Genomic DNA, 17,681 nt, shown 5'->3' with positions numbered 1-17,681 from the left:
TCTCTCTCTCTCTCTCTCTCTCTCTCTCTCTCTCTCTCTCTCTCTCTGAACTTTCTACTTCTCCTGTTTTCAGTAAGAGCTCTCCATCAAGTGGTTGCTATTGCATGTTCTAATATTAAATGTTTCAGAATAGATCTCTACCAGGTTAAGAATCTGGGCCAAGCTCTGACTTGTGTGAATTTGGGAAGGTCAGTTGACCCTTTCTGGCCTCCTGTGGGTTGACTGGGCACCTTGCTAGCCTCCAGTGAAAGCTCTAATGAGAAGAAAATTAAATTGACATGAAGGATTTTAGAAAGATGGGGAGAAGGAAAGTCAGGTTTCTGGTGTGTGCCTCACCTCCGTTACATAGGAGAATTCCCAACTGAAAAAGACTGTCAAACTCGAGACACAGATCACATGCTAGAAGCCCATGTATAAATTAGGAAATATAGGAAGAAGAGAAAGATAGCTCTCAAGGTCACACAGCAGGTGGCTCACTAAGCACAGCTGAACCAAGCTGAAAGACTCCCTGTCCAGTGCTCTCTCCTTTGGGGACTTAGAGACAGAGGCAGAACTGGTACCTGAGGCTGACTCCTGACCTAGACTCTTCCCCTAATATCAAACTGTCTTGAGGACTCCGGGATAGGCTATAGTGTCTACAGTCTGCAAGAACAAGATGAGGGCACCTTTGCCAAGCTGAGCTGTGTCAATTCAAGAACACAGGTAACCAGTGGAATGAAGAAGCAACTTTCCTGTGTAGCTTACCACTATCACATGACTACCAGGTCACTACCACATCATTACCATGCCACTACCAGGTCACTACTCAGTCATTATCATGCCACTACCAGGTCATTACCGTGTCACTACCTAGTCACTATCTCTTGGCTATCGTGTCCCAAGTTTTAAGGGTTGTGTGCACAGAAGTACATTTCTAGTGGGAGGTGGGTGAGCTAATGAGAAGGGCCTGCTGAACTGGTCTCTGAAGAATGAGAACATTTTTCCTAGCAGGATGGTGTGAACCCAAGTTCCCAGAAAAAGCTGTACCCATGTTAATATTCTATTTTTTGTTTGTTTGTTTTTCGAGATAGGGTTTCTCTGTGTAGTCCTGGCTGTCCTGGAACTCACTCTGTAGACCAGGCTGGCCTCAAACTCAGAAATCTGCCTGCCTCTGCCTCCCAAGTGCTGGGATTAAAGGCGTGTGCCACCACTGCCCAGCATAATGGTGAATTCTTATCCTGCCCCTGCCTACAAAGTACTGGGATTACAGGTGCATGCTACCACACTTGACCTTGAACTCCTAAGGGCAGATTCCTGTCTTTACAAATGCTTACAGAACCAGAAAAATCACTGGCCAGTGTCCAACCTCTTCCTATTTCCCACTACATCTTGGCTCCAGCCACTCGACTGCTCTGCTTCTGGCCTCCAGCTTCCTGGTAGCCATGGGGAAGGTTGTAGCTGGGTTCCCGGTCCTTACCGTGAACGGATCCCAAAGGTCATGTTGGGAGGGATGGGGGGCGGCTCCTTCTGTCTCCGGTCTTCCTGGTCATTGATTCGCATGTCATTCAGTTCACGATAGAGCATGTTTTCCCGGGCAGTCACCAGGCCAGCTTTGACAGCCCCACGGTTCATGGCAATATAGTTCCGGGTCAGCTCGTGGGGGCAGGTGGGTTGCTGCTTAAACACGTTCCAGTGCCCAATAGCTGCAGGCAAGGAGACAACCAAAGAGTGGGAGTTAGTGGGAAGAAGGTACCTGGAACTTCTAAAGGGGATACAGGGTTCCCATCACCCCCCTGCAGGGGACAGCAAGGCCTGGCCTTGGCAAGCAAGCCACCTGAAGGGAAGGATAGGTCTCCCCGAGATCCCACAGGAGGCCTGTGATCGCCACCTTTCGCTGTCAACTTAGTTTCAAGAGGGATTGTCTATATGGGGTCAGCCTGTGGGGTCAGCCTGTGGGGTCAGCCTGTGGGGTCAGCCTGTGGGGGGTTGTCTTAATTAAGTTAATGGATGTTTGGAAAGGGCCAGTCTACTGTGGGTGGCACCATTTTAGGACAAGGGTTCTGAACCGTGTGAAAATGGAGAAATCAACCTGAGCACAGGCTAGCATGTGAGCAGGCACACGTCCATTTTCTGCTCTTGACAGAGGAGGTGATAGCTGCATTACACGCCTGCCTCTGTGACTCCCCTGCAGCCACCTGGGATTATAAACTAAGTAAGCCCTCTTCTCCCCTAAATTTTTTGTTATCTGGCTTGTCCCCCCATGACAGGGTTTCTCTGTTTAGCCCTGGCTGTCCTGGAAATCATTCTGTACACCAGGCTGGCCTCAAACTCAAAGATCCACCTGCCTCTGCCTCTGCCTCTGCCTCTGCCTCTGCCTCTGCCTCTGCCTCTGCCTCTGCCTCTGCCTCTGCCTCTGCCTCTGCCTCTGCCTCTGCCACCCAAGTGCTGGGATTAAAGGCGTTCACCACTGCATCCAGCTTTGTTGTCAGAATACTTTATCACAACAAGAACCAACTAGTAGGCTTTGACTTCTATCAGACCTCCAGTGTTGGCTCTGAGACTGCTCAGTGTTTGCTTCACGGTAAAGAGTGAGGACAGCCCTATCTGGGGGTGGAGGTATCCTTGCTGGGTCCCATGTGCCCTTTGGCCATAGTCTACCAGGGATACCACATTTGATCCAGGATATTATCTTTCCCTCTTACTTTCCCTCAGCCCCTGCCAAGGGACTTTATTGAAGCTGGCTGAGAGTGGGGAAAAGGTGGGAGCCCCTAATCCACCTCTCAAATCTCATGCTCCCACAGATACTCACTCACCTTCAGGGACCCCTCCATCCAGCCCTCGGATGTAGAGTCCATAATTAAAGTTGACACCAGGCAAGCTGCAGCTTCTCTCCCTGGGCTTGCCAAGCTCCGCCTGTTGAGGAAAGAGAGCTGAGCTAAGACCTAGCTGGAGTGTGCACCGTCTCCTCCAGCAGCAGAGGTCATCAGGGCTTTTCCTGTGTAGAGGCAAACAAACTGCATGTGGGGTTCCAGAGCACCTACATGCCACAGATAGGAAGAGCAGCTAGCTGGATCTTTCCTAGAACTGGGGAATAAGATTAAGAAGATGGCAGGAGAGAGAGCCAGCTTCCATGCCTAACACTGTACACCTGCTGGGACAACACAGGAGTCTGGACGCCTTTCACACTCTTGGCTCCTGGACAGTGAATCCTACCTTCTGGATCTGCAGAAGCTCTTCCTTGACTCCCAGGAAGTCATCATTATCAGCCATAGACACACACCCCCCTCACACTTTATAGAGCAATCAATCACAACCCCTAAGGGATGGGGTATCTGTCCAGGGCCTAGTTTATGTGGTGCTGGGGGTCAAACTCAAGGCTTTGTGCATACTAGGAAAGAGCTCTACCAACTGCCCTAGAGCCCCCACTCCTGAAGGTCATTCTTTCATCTTGTCCCACTCACTTAGGACTTGGAAGAGCCCTGCTCCTTTGCCAGGAGCACACATTCTAGACCCTTTTGCAAAAGTCACAGTCACTGAGGCCCTTCCTCCTGGTGACACATGGCAGGTATGTAACACCACCACTTATTGGGAGAAGCCAAGGTTGTGGCTACTGTCTGATAAGTGGACCAGTGAGAAGAGATGTAAAAACGGTGGCCACTTCAGAAAACAGAGCTTAGGCCAGCTGGACACAAGATGGCTATGTCTCACTGAGTGGTAAAGTGGTCAGGAAAAGAGAACCATGTTTCAAACTGACATTTTATGGAGAATCTAGCAGGCATCCAGCAAAGAGAGGGAAGCCTAGTAAATATAAGGGCTTCCTGAATTCAGAGGGTCCAGCTACTGCTCTAAAGCTATCCAGAGGTGGAGGAGATGCTGAGGGGACTCTGGGTCCCTCCCTGGCTGTGTGACACCAGCTAAGTGTGGCACATGTGTGCTCAGGGAGCTCCTGACCCTGAATTCTAGACTAGGACCAACAAGCCATGACAAGTGTCTGAGGCCAGCTGACACTGTGCTGCAAGGAGACTTGAGGCCATGTGTAGGACTGTGAAAGGACTGAATGGTTTTTGGTCAAGCACTGGCTAGAAATCTCTGGGGACCCTGCAGGGTTCCCTGCAAGGGACGGCAGGCATTTCGCCATGCTCCCAGACTCTAAGCTCCTGACTCGAGGCTGCAGACGTCCATTGATCCGTGCCTTTCAGGCACGTAGGACAACGCCCCCTAGCCCCTCCACAGGTAGAGGGCATGACTACAGGCCACAGAGCCTCAAGATAGCTCTCCATATTCATGAGATACCTAATGGCCAGAGGGTGTATCCAATTAAACTTCCTTCCCAGACCCTCAACCTTGCAAAAGGTATTTAACCTCAGGCCCACCCTGAAAATACCAGGGTATAGTTTCATCCTTTTTCCACCATGACAAAATATCTTAAGACCATAGCCTATTTCTCTTCTTTGGTACCTGCTGTGGGGAACTGTGGAGAAGGTTTTCAACTACCAAGCCACCACCTAATCTCCCACAGACAACCTCTCTATGTTCTCAGCCATGGAGGCCCACCAACCCAAGCAAGCAAGTTGAGCCAGCTGTGACCCAGCCAACCGAATCGCTCCAATCAAGACTCATCCCCACGAGACACAGCCAGAGCTCAATCTTCCCCCTCTCCTCTTTGGCTGCCCGTATGCCCCCACTTTGGTCTTGGTCTTTCCGTGGCCTCCCAGGGCCTCCTGAGAGCCCAAGGGCCTGAGAACCAACCAGTTCCTAGCCACCTTTTGGCCCGGGGGCCCCCAACCCAAAAGTTCTGGCTCCCTGCAGGACCTCAGACTGTGCTCTTCCACCTTGAGCAGAGTCCCATGGCTTGACATATAGCCCGATGTCCACTCGTTGCCAGCGTGGAGTGAACACAGTCAACTTCCTGAGCCTCTGCCTCTCTGAGTGGCCCTAGCCCCTTGGTGGGGGGCAGACTCGGGACCCACAACTCAACCAACAATGGACCCATGAACATTACAACCCAACAGCCCTGGTGTTCATCTGCTCTTCCATGACAACCCCACTCTGACATTTGTGGAGCTGATGTCACTCTGTCACAAATCTCAGCTTGATGGGTCACATGGGTCCCCAAGCAGTCTGCCTCTCATCTTAGGAAACATAAGAGATGATGCCTTTCAAACGAAGTCTCTGAATCAGAGATCGGGCTGGGCTATAAAAAGGTCCTGGGGTAGGCAGTAGATTGTTGAGCCATGAGGATGTTGGGAGCACTCTCCTGAAACAAAGAACTACCATGCTGTCTCTACTGAAGTAAGAAACAAAGAAAAGAATAAACATTTAGGGGCCAGACAGTGGTGGCTCATACTTTTAATCCCAGCAGATGCAGGTTGATCTCTGAGTTCGAGGTCAGCCCAGTCTACAGAGCTAGGTCCAGGACAGCCAGGGCTACACAGAGAAACCCTGTCTCAAAAAGCCAAACAAACAAACAAAGAATAATGGTTTACTAAATAAACCTGTATGCAAGGCATGCATGGCACCCTGTGATGTCCTCTTGTGACACTATGCTGAACTTTTTGTCCTTCTCCCTGATCTCACAGAATTCCTTATATGGGGTTGCTTTTCCCATTTTACAGATGTGTAAGCTGACCCTTAAAGAAGTCTGTAATAGGGACTGGAAAGACAGCTCAGTGCTTAGAGTGTTTGCTGCTCTTTCATAGGTCCTAGGTTCAGTTCCCAGCACCCACATCAGGCAGCTCTCAACTGCCTGTAGAGTTAGCAATACAGGATGTGTCGCCCTCCTGTGGCCTCCCAGAGCACTGCATAAAAGTAGCACACATACATAGACACACATACACATAAATAAAAATAAAACCTTAAAAAAAATAAAATAAAGCAGAAGCCTGTCTATCTGGCCCATTCCAGGAGCAAACGGATGATCTGAGTTAAGGGCAAGCCTCTGTGCTTAGCCCGAGCAGCCCCTCTCCCCTGAAAGGAGGTGACATCATTCCCATGGACAGAAGGGAGACAGTACCTCAGGAAGGAAAAACTAATAAAGGCTTGTCAGTCTTCAAATTCCTGCACTCCTTGTTCCTACAGATGATTCTTAAGACATCTCACCCAAGTCCTCCAGGTCTGCAAGAGGCACAGCACATCAGAAAATTGGGAGCTACTGGAAGCCACTTAAACATGGCTCTCTAACTTGGTGGTGGTGGTGGAGGTGGTGGTGGTGTGTGTGTGTGCACACACACATGTGCATGCGAATGCTCAACTCCAGAGAGGAGAATCCCAGCTCCAGGCTGGCCACCCCGCCCTCCCCAGCCCCCTTCAAAACACTCTTTCTTGGAGTTTCCTCTGTCACTGAGTGGCTTGGCTGGAATACAGCTCTGGGTGACAGCTGTCTCCATCAGCAGACAGCTTCATTAAACCTTATTAACATGTCATCCCTCTCCGCCTTAGTCTTGTCCTCTCTGCTTTAATTAAAACCATCTTTCTCCTCGTCCCAGGGGTCCTGGGATTCTCCCAGTTGCTTCTACAACAGCAGCTCCCTCCAACTCCCCAACAGAAAGACTGGAGCTCTAAAAACAGTAAGGGTGGGTCTGCTGCCCTGAAACTGCCTAAGGCTGGTAGCCTATTGAGAACCATGGCACTTCTCCCAGGCAGGTGCAGGTGAAGTGGCTGAGCCTTGAAGTTCAAGCAGAATCACCTCTCACCCCATACCCATTTATATCCTTAGTGAACATTCATTTCCAGTCAAGTGTGTGAGAACAGTACTGTTGACCAACGCTGGCACTTGGGTGGTCCAAACTGAACTTTCTCCAGACGGATGGAGAGATGTGTTCATTTTCCAAAATGGCAGGTTTTGTGCCAGGGAACTGGATGTGTGAGTTCCAGGCTCATCTTAGATGTCCATCCCATGAGAGCAAGGCCCCCAAGGCATCAGCCATTCTCTGCCCATATACTGATCACCACACACAATATATAACCTGTTAATTCCCTAGCCAGCATCTAACAAAACAAATGCTTGGTCTGCAATTGTAAAGTCTCCCCTTACTATCCTGCATCCTATTAGAACCCAGAGAGGTGAAATCCCAGTTATTGCCCAGTAGTTATTAAATAAATATCTGCATACCGTCTCACTTTGACATACACATGCATGCACGTACCCTGAGCCTGTGCTCAGGGTAGTTCATTACTGTAAAACAACTTAAGATCTTCCAATGAAAAGCACAATATAAATGCAAATTGTGATCGCTATTAGCATAGGGATATTTATTTATTTCCATAATGAGAGCCTCAGATAAACAATCATGGGAAGTGAGGCGCATTATGCATCAAAGGACCCAGGCAGCCTGGGCTTTGAGCTGAGCATTGTCTGAATGCTGTATAATGATCCCATAAGCCACACACCAGAAGAACACATCCACATATGATCAAAGGTGTGTAAGATAACATCAAATGAAAAAAAAAAGACTCAGCAGGACTCAAAATTGTACACATATCATCACCATTCAGACATGGGTTTTGTTATTTTTTAATGCTTTAAAAACAAGGAGGAACAGAGATGCACAAAGTGCTGTGTGAGGGTGTGTGGTTAGAGACGGTGCTTGGGGATGTCACTTTTATCACTTAAAAACAGTCAACTCCGTTGGAAGATGCTTGCCTGACAGGCACAAGGCCTTGGGCCTCTATCTGTAGTACATGAGTCAGGCTACATGATTCCAGCACTGAGGACATAGAGGTAGGACTAGGACTTTAAGTCTGATCTGTTTTATATGAGACTCTCTTGAAATAACATTTTTTTAAAAAGGACAAAAAGCAGAGTTGCTTGATACATATATTATAAATTTATATAGTATATTTAAAAATATATACTTGAGCCCAGGTGAGACTCTGGTTTCATCATGCTACAGCCCAGGGACTGAGGTGGCTAGAGTGGGTTCCATCTCCCTGAAGTTGTCTGAGCCCCTCCCATTTCCTCATCCACCAAGCTTCTTCAGTGGAGAGGTCCCTGGACCAAGCCCAGCAGGCATGCTCAGTCAGCATCAGTTGCCTTCCCACATGAATAGTGGCTAAGATCTCCACAGAGCCTCTCCAGCCCAGGTCCAGGACAGCAGGCACACTACTGTTCTAGACCCCTAAGGCTTGTCCAGCCACCCAATTCAAACCTTTGCCTGTTTCTCATGGTCCTGGGCTATGTGGACCCCATCACCTACCCACTTGGATGCTTTCTGCTCCTGGTGCAGCCAACCTCCCTCTGTGAGCCCCCCAGCTCAGGGCTTGCATCTGATGTATGCCCCTCGCCCAGTGAGCTGGTCACAGTGACAGAGCCCTGGTGCTGTCTCCCCTCCCCATCAACAGCTTGAAATCAGGTCTTTCATTTGCATTTACATGATCTCGCTGTGCAGCTTATGAGATCGGGAGATTTATTTGCTACTTAGCTCGATGCTTGATTACACTCAGAGAAGGCAGTGACTGGGAAAGTATAGATGCATCCACCCAGAGTCATAGCCTCTGGGGGCCCATAACTCACCAGCAGGTTTAGGAGGATGAGGGGGCACAGAGGCTAACGAGAGGTGGGTAGGAACCCACCTTTCAGCAAAAGGGTTTGAGGGAAAGGGTTTTTTTGGGGTTTTTTTTTTTTGTAATGAAAATGGCTAGAAGTCACAGATGTCACTTCAGATTATGAGGAGGGCCCAGTTGCTCCTGTAAGGGCTTTCCATTTCTTGGGGATGAACTTCTATAAACATCTCTCCCAGGAGAAGTGGGAAGCTCTGGAAAGAGGCACATAACATATATAGGAAGGCAATGAGCAGGTGTCCTGTTCATTTCAGCTCACAGGAATGTCTGAGGCCAGCAGCTCACCAGCCATACCTATATGGCCATGACTTGGTCAGGACACAGCCATAAGGAGACACCCCCCCCCCAACACCAGGCCTCGCCTCCATGGAGATACAGAGGATAACAGTAGTACAATTCTGTGCAAGAGACTGTTATAGGAAGAAACAGAGGATGAAGCACACAGACACACACACACACACAATTTGTGGGTTAATGAGTGTGTCAGGCACACCCCTACTGTCCACAGCTGGGCGTGCTCAAGGCAGGCAAACTCATTTTCCTGCCAGTCTGCACCTGGCATGGTAAGGATGGAGTTCACGGCTGCCAGCCTGTTCCCCTGTCACGTCATCCAGATTCAGGAGGAAATCATCTGGCAAGTTCCTGGGACACGACACTTTAGTGATGGAGAATGAGCTGAGGCCAAGCCGCCCGATGTGCAGTGCTGGCAGCCTGACTCCTTATAACCTTGAACAAGCTAACCTCCAAGCAGAGTCCCCACCGTGACCAGGCTCAGGGGTGCTGGTGGCAGTTTCCAAGCCCATCTAGTTCTTAGTGGAGGGCTTGGTGGGTCTTGAATAAAAAGTCATATTTGCTACAGGCCATTTGTCAGTGTCACCATAGCTTTATTGGCTCCTCTGTCTCTGTGTGAACAAACAGGCAACTAGCTATAAAATGAATACCAAGAGGTTCTACTCCTAGGAATATACCCACAGCAAGACAGGAGTTCAAGCTACTTTATGAATGCATGCTCATAGCAGCACTATCCACCATAGTCAGAAGAAGAAAACCACCCAGACTTGCCTCTGTGGATGGATGGATACACAGAATGTGGCATATCCACACGATGGAAAAGTATTAAGCCACGAAAAAGAACAAAGCAGTATGGATACAGGTTAGAAACAGTATGGATAGATGCTGAAGGCATGCAAGTGGAAGCAGCTAGACAGACTAAGAGGCCATGTGTTGCATGAATCCATTTAGGTGGAAAGTGAAGAACAGGTATGTCCAAGGAGATAAGAGGCAGACAAGGTGGGGAGGGGGTGAGGTTAGATAGTTCAGGGATCAAGGGTAAAACAACTGCTGTTCTGGGAATGGAGAGATGGCTCAGTGGTTGAGAACACTGACTGCTCTTCCTGAGTTCCTGGGTTCAATTCCCAGTGAACACATGGTGGCTCACAACCATCTGTGATGGGATCTGATGTCCTCTCTGGTGTGTCTGAAGACAGCAACAGTGTGCTCATATAAATAATGTATAAATAAAACTTTAAAAATAAATAAATACATCTTTGTTGTTGTTGTTATTTTGTTGTTGTTGTTTTGTTTTTCGAGTAAGGGTTTTTGTTGTTGTTGTTATTTTTGTTTTGTTGTTGTTGTTGTTGTTGTTTTGTTTTTTTGAGACAGGGTTTCGCTGTGTATCTTTGGCTGTCCTGGAACTTACTCTGTAGACCAGGCTGGCCTCGAACTCAGAAATCCGCCTGCCTCTGCCTCCCAAGTGCTGGGATTAAAGGCGTGTACTACCACTGCCTGGCATAAATAAATCTTTTTTAAAAAGCCTGCTGTTCTAAAGAATAAGGAGGAGAGGGGAGAAAGAGGGGGGAGAGAAGGGTGAAGAGGAGAAAGGAGGAGGAGGAAAAGGAAGAGGAGGGGAAAGAGGAGAGGAGGGGAAGGGGAGGGGGAGGGGGAGAGGGGGAGGGGAAGGGGAAGGGGGAGGGAGGGGGAGAGGGAGAGGGAGAGGGAGAAGGAGAAGGAGGAAAAGGAAAAGGAGAAGGAGAAGAAGAAATAATAATAATAATAATAATAATAATAATAATAATAATAAAGTGAGCCTTAATAACACTCTGCTACACTCATAGATCAGTGCCTTGCTCAGCCATCATCAGAGAAGCTTCCTCCAGAGCAGATAAGAGTAAAAGGAGAGACACAGCCAAACTCTACCCAGAGACTGAGACACCTCGGGACACTCAGCCCTAAATGGGATGTGTCCATCAAATTCTTCCAATTGGGCTCAGAGACCCCTGCAGAAGAGGAGGTGGAAAGAGCTAAAGAGCCAGAGGGGATGGAGGACACCAAGAAAACACTAAATAAACATGATCAATGTACATAAGAACTCACAGAGACTGAGGCGGCACACACGGGTCTGCACGGGTCAGCACCAGCTGGGTCCTAGAGTTGAAAGGAGAAGTGGACACCTGTTCCCATGCCAACCTCAGAGGCTGCCTCCAGTTGATAACCACTTACAGCCTCACTGGGGAAACAAACTCTTCTTCAGGGTAGGCTGCGTGCGCAGCAGTCAGGGAAGGCAGCCGTGGACACTGACAGAAAAGGGCATCTTCGGAAGTTCCTTGTCTCATAATGTTGTATTAGGGTTCTTCCTTTTATAAAAATATTTTTAAATAAAAATAATCATCTTTTACTTTTGTTACTATATATTTTTATTCCCTCTTTTTATCCACAGGTCCTCTGTGTGAGCATTATGGTTCAGCGTTTTATGGGACTCCTGAGTGTGCGAGCGAGTGGATCTTTGATTCCTGTGCCTGCTCTTGAGTTCTTTTCCTTCTGTTTGGTTTTGCTGTGGTGGAGGTTGTTTTGTTTTTGTTTTGTCCTTTGTCCAGTTCTGATGTGTTAGTTTTTATTTTTCATATTATCATCAATCATAGTGTATCATATTATATTATTATTTCACAGGAGCTGTTTGTTTTCATTTCACACATTCTGTTTTTTCAAGACAGGGTTTCTCTGTGTAGCCCTGGCTGTATTGAAATTTGCTCTGCAGATCAGGCTGACCTTGAACTCAGAGATCCGCCTGCCTCTGCCTCCTGAGAGCTGGGATGAAAGGCATGCGCCACTGTCATAGGACAGGGGGAGATCTATTTTCAATAAATGGAAAAAAAATGGTAGATGGCTCATTTTGTCAAAACATATCTGTGGGAAGCTGCCAAGTCTTGACACTTTTGCTCTAACTAATGATGAGCAAAGCTGAACAGACCCTTCCTTCAGCTTCCTTGGCCTCACTGTGGAAAGCTGGCCACCTCAAGCATGGAGTCACAGGCACCGTCCCATCCACGCCTCTGCTCTCCACAGCACCCCAGACACTGGAGAGGTGTGACCTCCCAGAGGGCCACCATCCCTTGTGGCTCAGACATGCTTAGCATAAGACAGTCTCCATGCCAGACTCCATTTGAAGGCCTTCAGAAAAACTAGATTGATATTTCTGGGTGTGGTGAGACATACCTGTAATCCCTGCACTCAGGAGCCTATGGGTAGTGAGTTTGAGTCTGAGCTACTGTAAGGCTAACCTGCCTCAGGAAGCCGAGGGCTGGGGATGGAACCCAGCAGTGGGGCACTTGTCCAGCAGATATAAGATTCTCTATTTCATCCTTACTCTCTCAGACAGGGGAGAGGGGAAGAGAAGGGGAAGGGAAGGAAAGGGAGAGGAGAAGAGAAGGAGAAAGAGAAATAAGAGAGAAGAAAGGAAGAGAAGCCCGATAGTCAAGGCCAGGTATAGTGGTGAACTACCTTAATCCTAGTACTGGGGAGGCAGATGATCTCTGTGAGTTCGAGGCCAGCCAGGAAGACCCTGTCTCAAAAAACAAACAATCAAACAAAACAAAAACAAAACAACAACACACGGGGAAAAGAAGCCTGAGGATAGTCTCTCAGCTCCACAGTCCTCTGCAAAAGACAGAAAAGGAGATTGAAATCGAAGCTGTGATTGCTAATTTCACGTGTGTGTACATGTGTGGTGTACGTGTGCACGTGTGCATGCATGTGTGTCTGTGTATGCATCTTTGTGTATGTATACATGTGAAGATCAGAGGCCACCATCAGGTGTTTCCCTCAGTCGTTCTCCACCTTTATTTTATTTATACCTTCATCTTTTATTTATTTTAATTTTTGAGACAGGATCTCTCTATGTAGCCTGACCCTGCTGGCCTGCAACTTGCTGTGTAGACCAGGCTGGCCTTGACCTCACAGAGATCTACCTATCTCTGCCTCCCCGCTAGGGGCAGAGATTAAATAATGTGCCATCTTTATACCTGGATCTTACCACTTCTGCCCCAAGGGGTTCTCCTGCCTCTATATCCCCATAGCTGGGAATGACACCTTGTCTGGCTTTTAGCGTGGATACTAGGGATGAAACGCAGATAAAATTCAGACGAAGTACATTACTGACAAAAACACTTCCCTACACCATGGTCTTTTTTTTTTAATCTATGAGTATGTATCTACTGTAGCCATGTACACTTGAGTACTGCACCCCAGGAAATCAGAGAGAGATTCTAGGCAGTTGTGGGGCACATGACTGGCGTGGGCACCAGGAACTGAACTCAGGTCCCCTGGAAGAGCAGTCCAAGCTCTTAAGAGCTGAACCATCTCCCCAGCCTATCATTCTCTATGGTGTAATTCTGACAGCTTCTAGACTTGTTTGGGTGTCTGTCTCATTATCCCTAAAACACACACAAGTGGCCTGCACTCCAGTGCAGCAGAGACATTCAGGTGTGACCCAGCTGGAAAAACACTAAGAGGTGCAGAGCACAGTAGGTCCACAGATCCCAGGCAGCAGAGCCCACACTGTTTTCACAGAAAGAAGAAACCTTTGGAGGCGGTCTCGATTTGAGCAATGTGGAAAGAGAGGTTTCCACTGAGGAGGCACGGGCAGGCTGAGATCTGAGAAAGCAACGCCCAGGGTACCCAGCATTGGGTCATTTTGGCCAGCAAGGGTCAAAGCAGGAGGATCCAGAAAAGATCAGATTTTAAAAAGAGACTCCCTGTAAAAAGAAAAGGGGGGAGGGATAGAAAGAAAGAAAAAAGCTGAGAATGATCTATGTACATTTCAAAACTTAAAACAGAAATCAAAGGGAAAGTGAGCTGTTTTAAGTCTTGACAGCTGCAGGGATCACCCTGTTTGGACACTGTATTTATGTTTTCATTTTCTTTATAGATTCATTGAAAATCGCATCATGTAATCGGGAAGGAAAACGTTTGGTGTCTCCCCCACCCTCCCAAACCCTTGTTCCTTCCCTAGAACAGATGAAACCCTGGCGCTGCTGCTTCCTGCTTTGATGTATATTTCATAAGAGCTCATTGATTGTAAGTTTTATTTCTATGTCAATAAAAAAGTGGTATTGTAATGAATGAGAAGGAATTTAACACAAAACAGCAACTGACCTGTTCGCAGAATGTAGTGAAGTTCAGGAAGGGGAGACACAAAACTGGTTAATAAGGCAGGACAGTGGGAATGGGGGCCAGGCTATGGGGAAACCTGTGGTGTGGTTTTAGCAAAAGCTTGGAAGACTCAAAAGCCAGGGGCCTGTGCCCTCATCTTTGCAGCCCGTGTGACTGTTTTATGATGGGTCCTGTGGGGATGATGTGCTCCCCAAGGAGAGTAATGGAAGCAGTGGCAGCCACTACAGAGGTCCCATGGGCGCTTGGTCTCCTGGAGTGGGGGTGGGGCAGCTTCTAAGACAGCTCCCAGTTACAGGAGGAGGAGGAGCGGTGTGGGAATGAGGTCCAGGATTTGAAGGCTAATCAAGAAAAAAATGTGATTACACTGAAAGATTCATTGCATGGCAAGAGGAGCCCCTCCTCGCTTACACTGTCCAACATAGAGAGAACATTATCCGTTAAGAGGGAAAGCAAGTGCTCCCAAGGAGGAGCTCAGAAGAGCTGTGTATCTATTGTGGCGTCAGGAAGTCTCTGAGCCTCCAGAGCTTCCATGAGTGTTGGTAGCCAGAGCTTTACAGTTGTAGGCTCGGTTGGTAGAGTACTTGCCTAGCATGCACACAGGAGGCCCTGGGTTTGAACCTCAGCTCCTCGTTAACTGAGCATGGTGGCACACACTCTTGCTCCCATCACTTGAAAGATGGAAGCAGGAAGATCAGAAGTTCAAGGTCATCCTCAATCACATAAGGAATGACTTTGAGGCTAGCCTGGGACATATGAGACCCTGTCTCGAAAAACAAAACAAATGAACAAAATTAGTAAAAGAGTAGAGACAAACCCGGGCTTTATACCACACAGGGCTGCACCTACCATGCTAGTTTCTTACAATAGACCCACACGCAGGTTCTGAATGGCTAAAATTCTGCTTGCTTGAGCAGCTTTTAAAATAATTGAATGTAAAAAATTTTGAGTTTGGTGCCTGAAGGCTTTTTAGCTACTGAGTCTCAGAGAAGATAAACCATGTGGGACCAAAAGACAATCTTTGTGTGGTGCAACCAGGAGACCAGGAGCTGCAGGAGCTGCAGGAGCCGGAGCCCAGGAGCTGCAGGAGCCACACTTGGCTCCAGGCTGCAGCCTGCCCACACCCCCTCAGGCTCCCTTCCATCAATACCTTTTCTTTTTAAGGTTTTTAGAAAGCCTGAACCCATCTTCAAGTAAAGCCAGTAAAGTCTGCCCTCCTTATTCGCCCTTAGAGCTCCCAAATGCCTCGGTCAAATGCTATCACCCAGGGAGAGCGTGGCTCAACCTTTAAAAGGACTTGTTGCTCTTGCGGTTTCAGTTGCCAGCACCCACATGGTTGTTCACAATCACCCATAAATAACTCCAGCTCGAGGGGTCTGACCGTGGACACTGCGTACATACTGTGCATACATACACATGCAGGCAAACACCCATACACATGAAAATAAAATGTAAAAAATAAATAAAAGCTGTAGATCCCCTACCAGGGGGCACCCTTGGACTCTGCGCCCTGCTTGAACATCCCCACCCATGATGTTATACCCCACCACCTCACTTAGGTGGTGGTTTCTGCAGCTCAGGCCCAAGTCCCCCACCACAGGATCCCAGAGCTTAGCACATAAAGTAGGTATTCAACAGTCTTCTTGGAGTACTGGCAGGACTAAGGGATATGCTTGGTGTGTTGGCTAAGATTTTGGAAACTAGTGAACAAAGCCCAGCATCTTCCCGTCAGATCTTCTTAAAACAACAACAACAACAACAAAAAGTGTTCTTCAGGTCACTTGGAAGCTAGGCTTGTTCTGAACGCCTGCCTTCACATGCTTTCATGTAACACAGGGTGCCTGTCAGCCCTATACAGCCAATGAGGAACCTGAAACTCCTGATCCTCTGACCTCATCTCCTGAGGTACAGTAAAGGTTTCTGGGTAGAAAATGAGCCACAGCAGCATCTTTTTGCCTGAGACGGCGCTCTCTCTCTCTCTCTCTCTCTCTCTCTCTCTCTCTCTCTCTCTCTGTGTGTGTGTGTGTGTGTGTGTGTGTGTGTGTGTACTATGTGTATTCTGTGTGTGTATATATGTGTTAGTGTGTGGGGGCAGGCTAATAGGAAGGGCAGCTCAGAAAGGCATGTGCATGGCCCCTGTCTGTCTTCTGGCTTCAGACTTCCATCTGTAAAATATAAACCTTCCAACTGATCCCGGGGGCCTCGTGGACTCTGTCACCCTTTCCTGGACCCTCATGACCTAGACCCTTGTCTATTGAGTCTGGACCACCTTGAGCCATGTCACCTGCTTCAGTCACCCAGGAACCCTGAGCTACGGGAGAGTTTGTGAGTGACCAAGTCTGGGTGTCATGTCAACTCACCCGCCTCTTAGTTCGCAAGTGTTGAACACTGCTGCAGCCCTAGCACTGCCCTAGCTATCCGGACCCTCCACAGAGCCACACACCCATGTCTGTGACTCCTAGTGACACCTAGCTATCACCAGCTGACACCTAGTGATACCAGCCTATCATGAATGGAAAAAAAAGACAAACCGTGCAAGAAAAGATTCAAGTTCCCCAACTGGGCTCAGGGTGAAGAAACTGTGGGGGCCAAGGGCAAGGGCCTGCCCTGTGGGTGACCTAACAGATGGCTGCAGAGTGGGGCAATGCAGGTAAACAGCTCAGATGTATACCCTGTTCATGTGAAAGCTGGCTTTTCATCCTGAACATGACCAGACTCTGTGTTGCTCTACAATTTATCAGTAAAGAGTTGAGAATGAAGACCTGCCCACCCAGACATGGTGAGAGGCACCAGTGGCGGCCTTGATCCAACTTATAAACAGACAGGTTGGTATAGGCGAGTAATTTTCCTCTTCCCTGCACCAGATCAGGGATGCTAGTCAGGCTCTCCGGCTGGAGTGTGGGCTACAAATGGGCGGAGACCAGCCCGTAATTACCAAAATAGAAAAAGAACAGCATTTTGTAATGAATGACAAGCGGCTGAGTGGAAATCTAATTTGGTCTAATTAAGCAGCCTTTTGTGAGGATTTGTCTTTAGATGAAAAGAGGGAGCAAGGAGATCTAAATGCAAATGAAGCCCTTCTTGGGGTCTTAAAGGGCCAGTGAGACTTGGTCTGGTGGCTTTATCAAGCTGTATCTCTACCCCACTTCAGTCCACCCTGGGTGTACCTGCCTTGGAGGGGCCTTTTGCTCCCCACTTTTTGTATCATTTTAAACTGGACAGCTTGACAAGGCTATCGGTGAGCTTCCTCTTCTTCAGCAGCAGTGAGTGACAACATGCAGTGTTGCCCACCCGAGATGACCTGACCCTTAGAATCCAGGATCAACATCTGTGAATGTGGACTCATTTGTACACACATGTGGAGGCCGGATGTTGATATCGGGTGTCTTCCTCTATAACTCTCTGCCTTAGTTTTTCAGACAGGGTCTTTCAGTGAACCTGGAACTCACTGACTCAGCTCGGCTGCCTGGCCAGTGAGCCCTGGGATATTCGACCTCTGCCAGTACTGGAATTGCCGGTGCACACAGCATCATGCCAGGCATGGGGGTGCTAGGGACGGATTCATGTCTTCATGTTTATGCAGCAAACAGCCTACTAACTGAGACACATTCACAGTCTCAGAATCAAGGAATTTAAAAAATAATCTCTCTCCTCTCTCTCTCTCTCTCTCTCTCTCTCTCTCTCTCTCTCTCTCTCTC

General features: G+C 48.2%; 1 protein-coding gene across 1 annotated transcript in view; it reads right to left on the bottom strand.

Annotated features, from left to right (window-relative positions):
• Positions 1-17,681, bottom strand: part of Cfap77 (cilia and flagella associated protein 77) — a 114,757-nt gene that overhangs the window by 50,247 nt on the left and 46,829 nt on the right. Inside the window, exons 2-3 of the mRNA XM_028757159.1 lie at positions 2,793-2,892; positions 1,457-1,682 (exon numbers count right to left, since the gene is read on the bottom strand). Of these exons, the coding sequence (XP_028612992.1) occupies positions 1,457-1,682; positions 2,793-2,892 (326 nt within the window). The remainder of the gene's footprint in view (positions 1-1,456; positions 1,683-2,792; positions 2,893-17,681) is intronic.

The sequence above is a fragment of the Grammomys surdaster genome, unplaced genomic scaffold, assembly GCF_004785775.1.
Source record: "Grammomys surdaster isolate TR1022 unplaced genomic scaffold, NIH_TR_1.0 126133, whole genome shotgun sequence".
Classification (NCBI taxonomy): domain Eukaryota; kingdom Metazoa; phylum Chordata; class Mammalia; order Rodentia; family Muridae; genus Grammomys; species Grammomys surdaster.
This window is presented reverse-complemented; position numbering and strand designations above follow the sequence as displayed.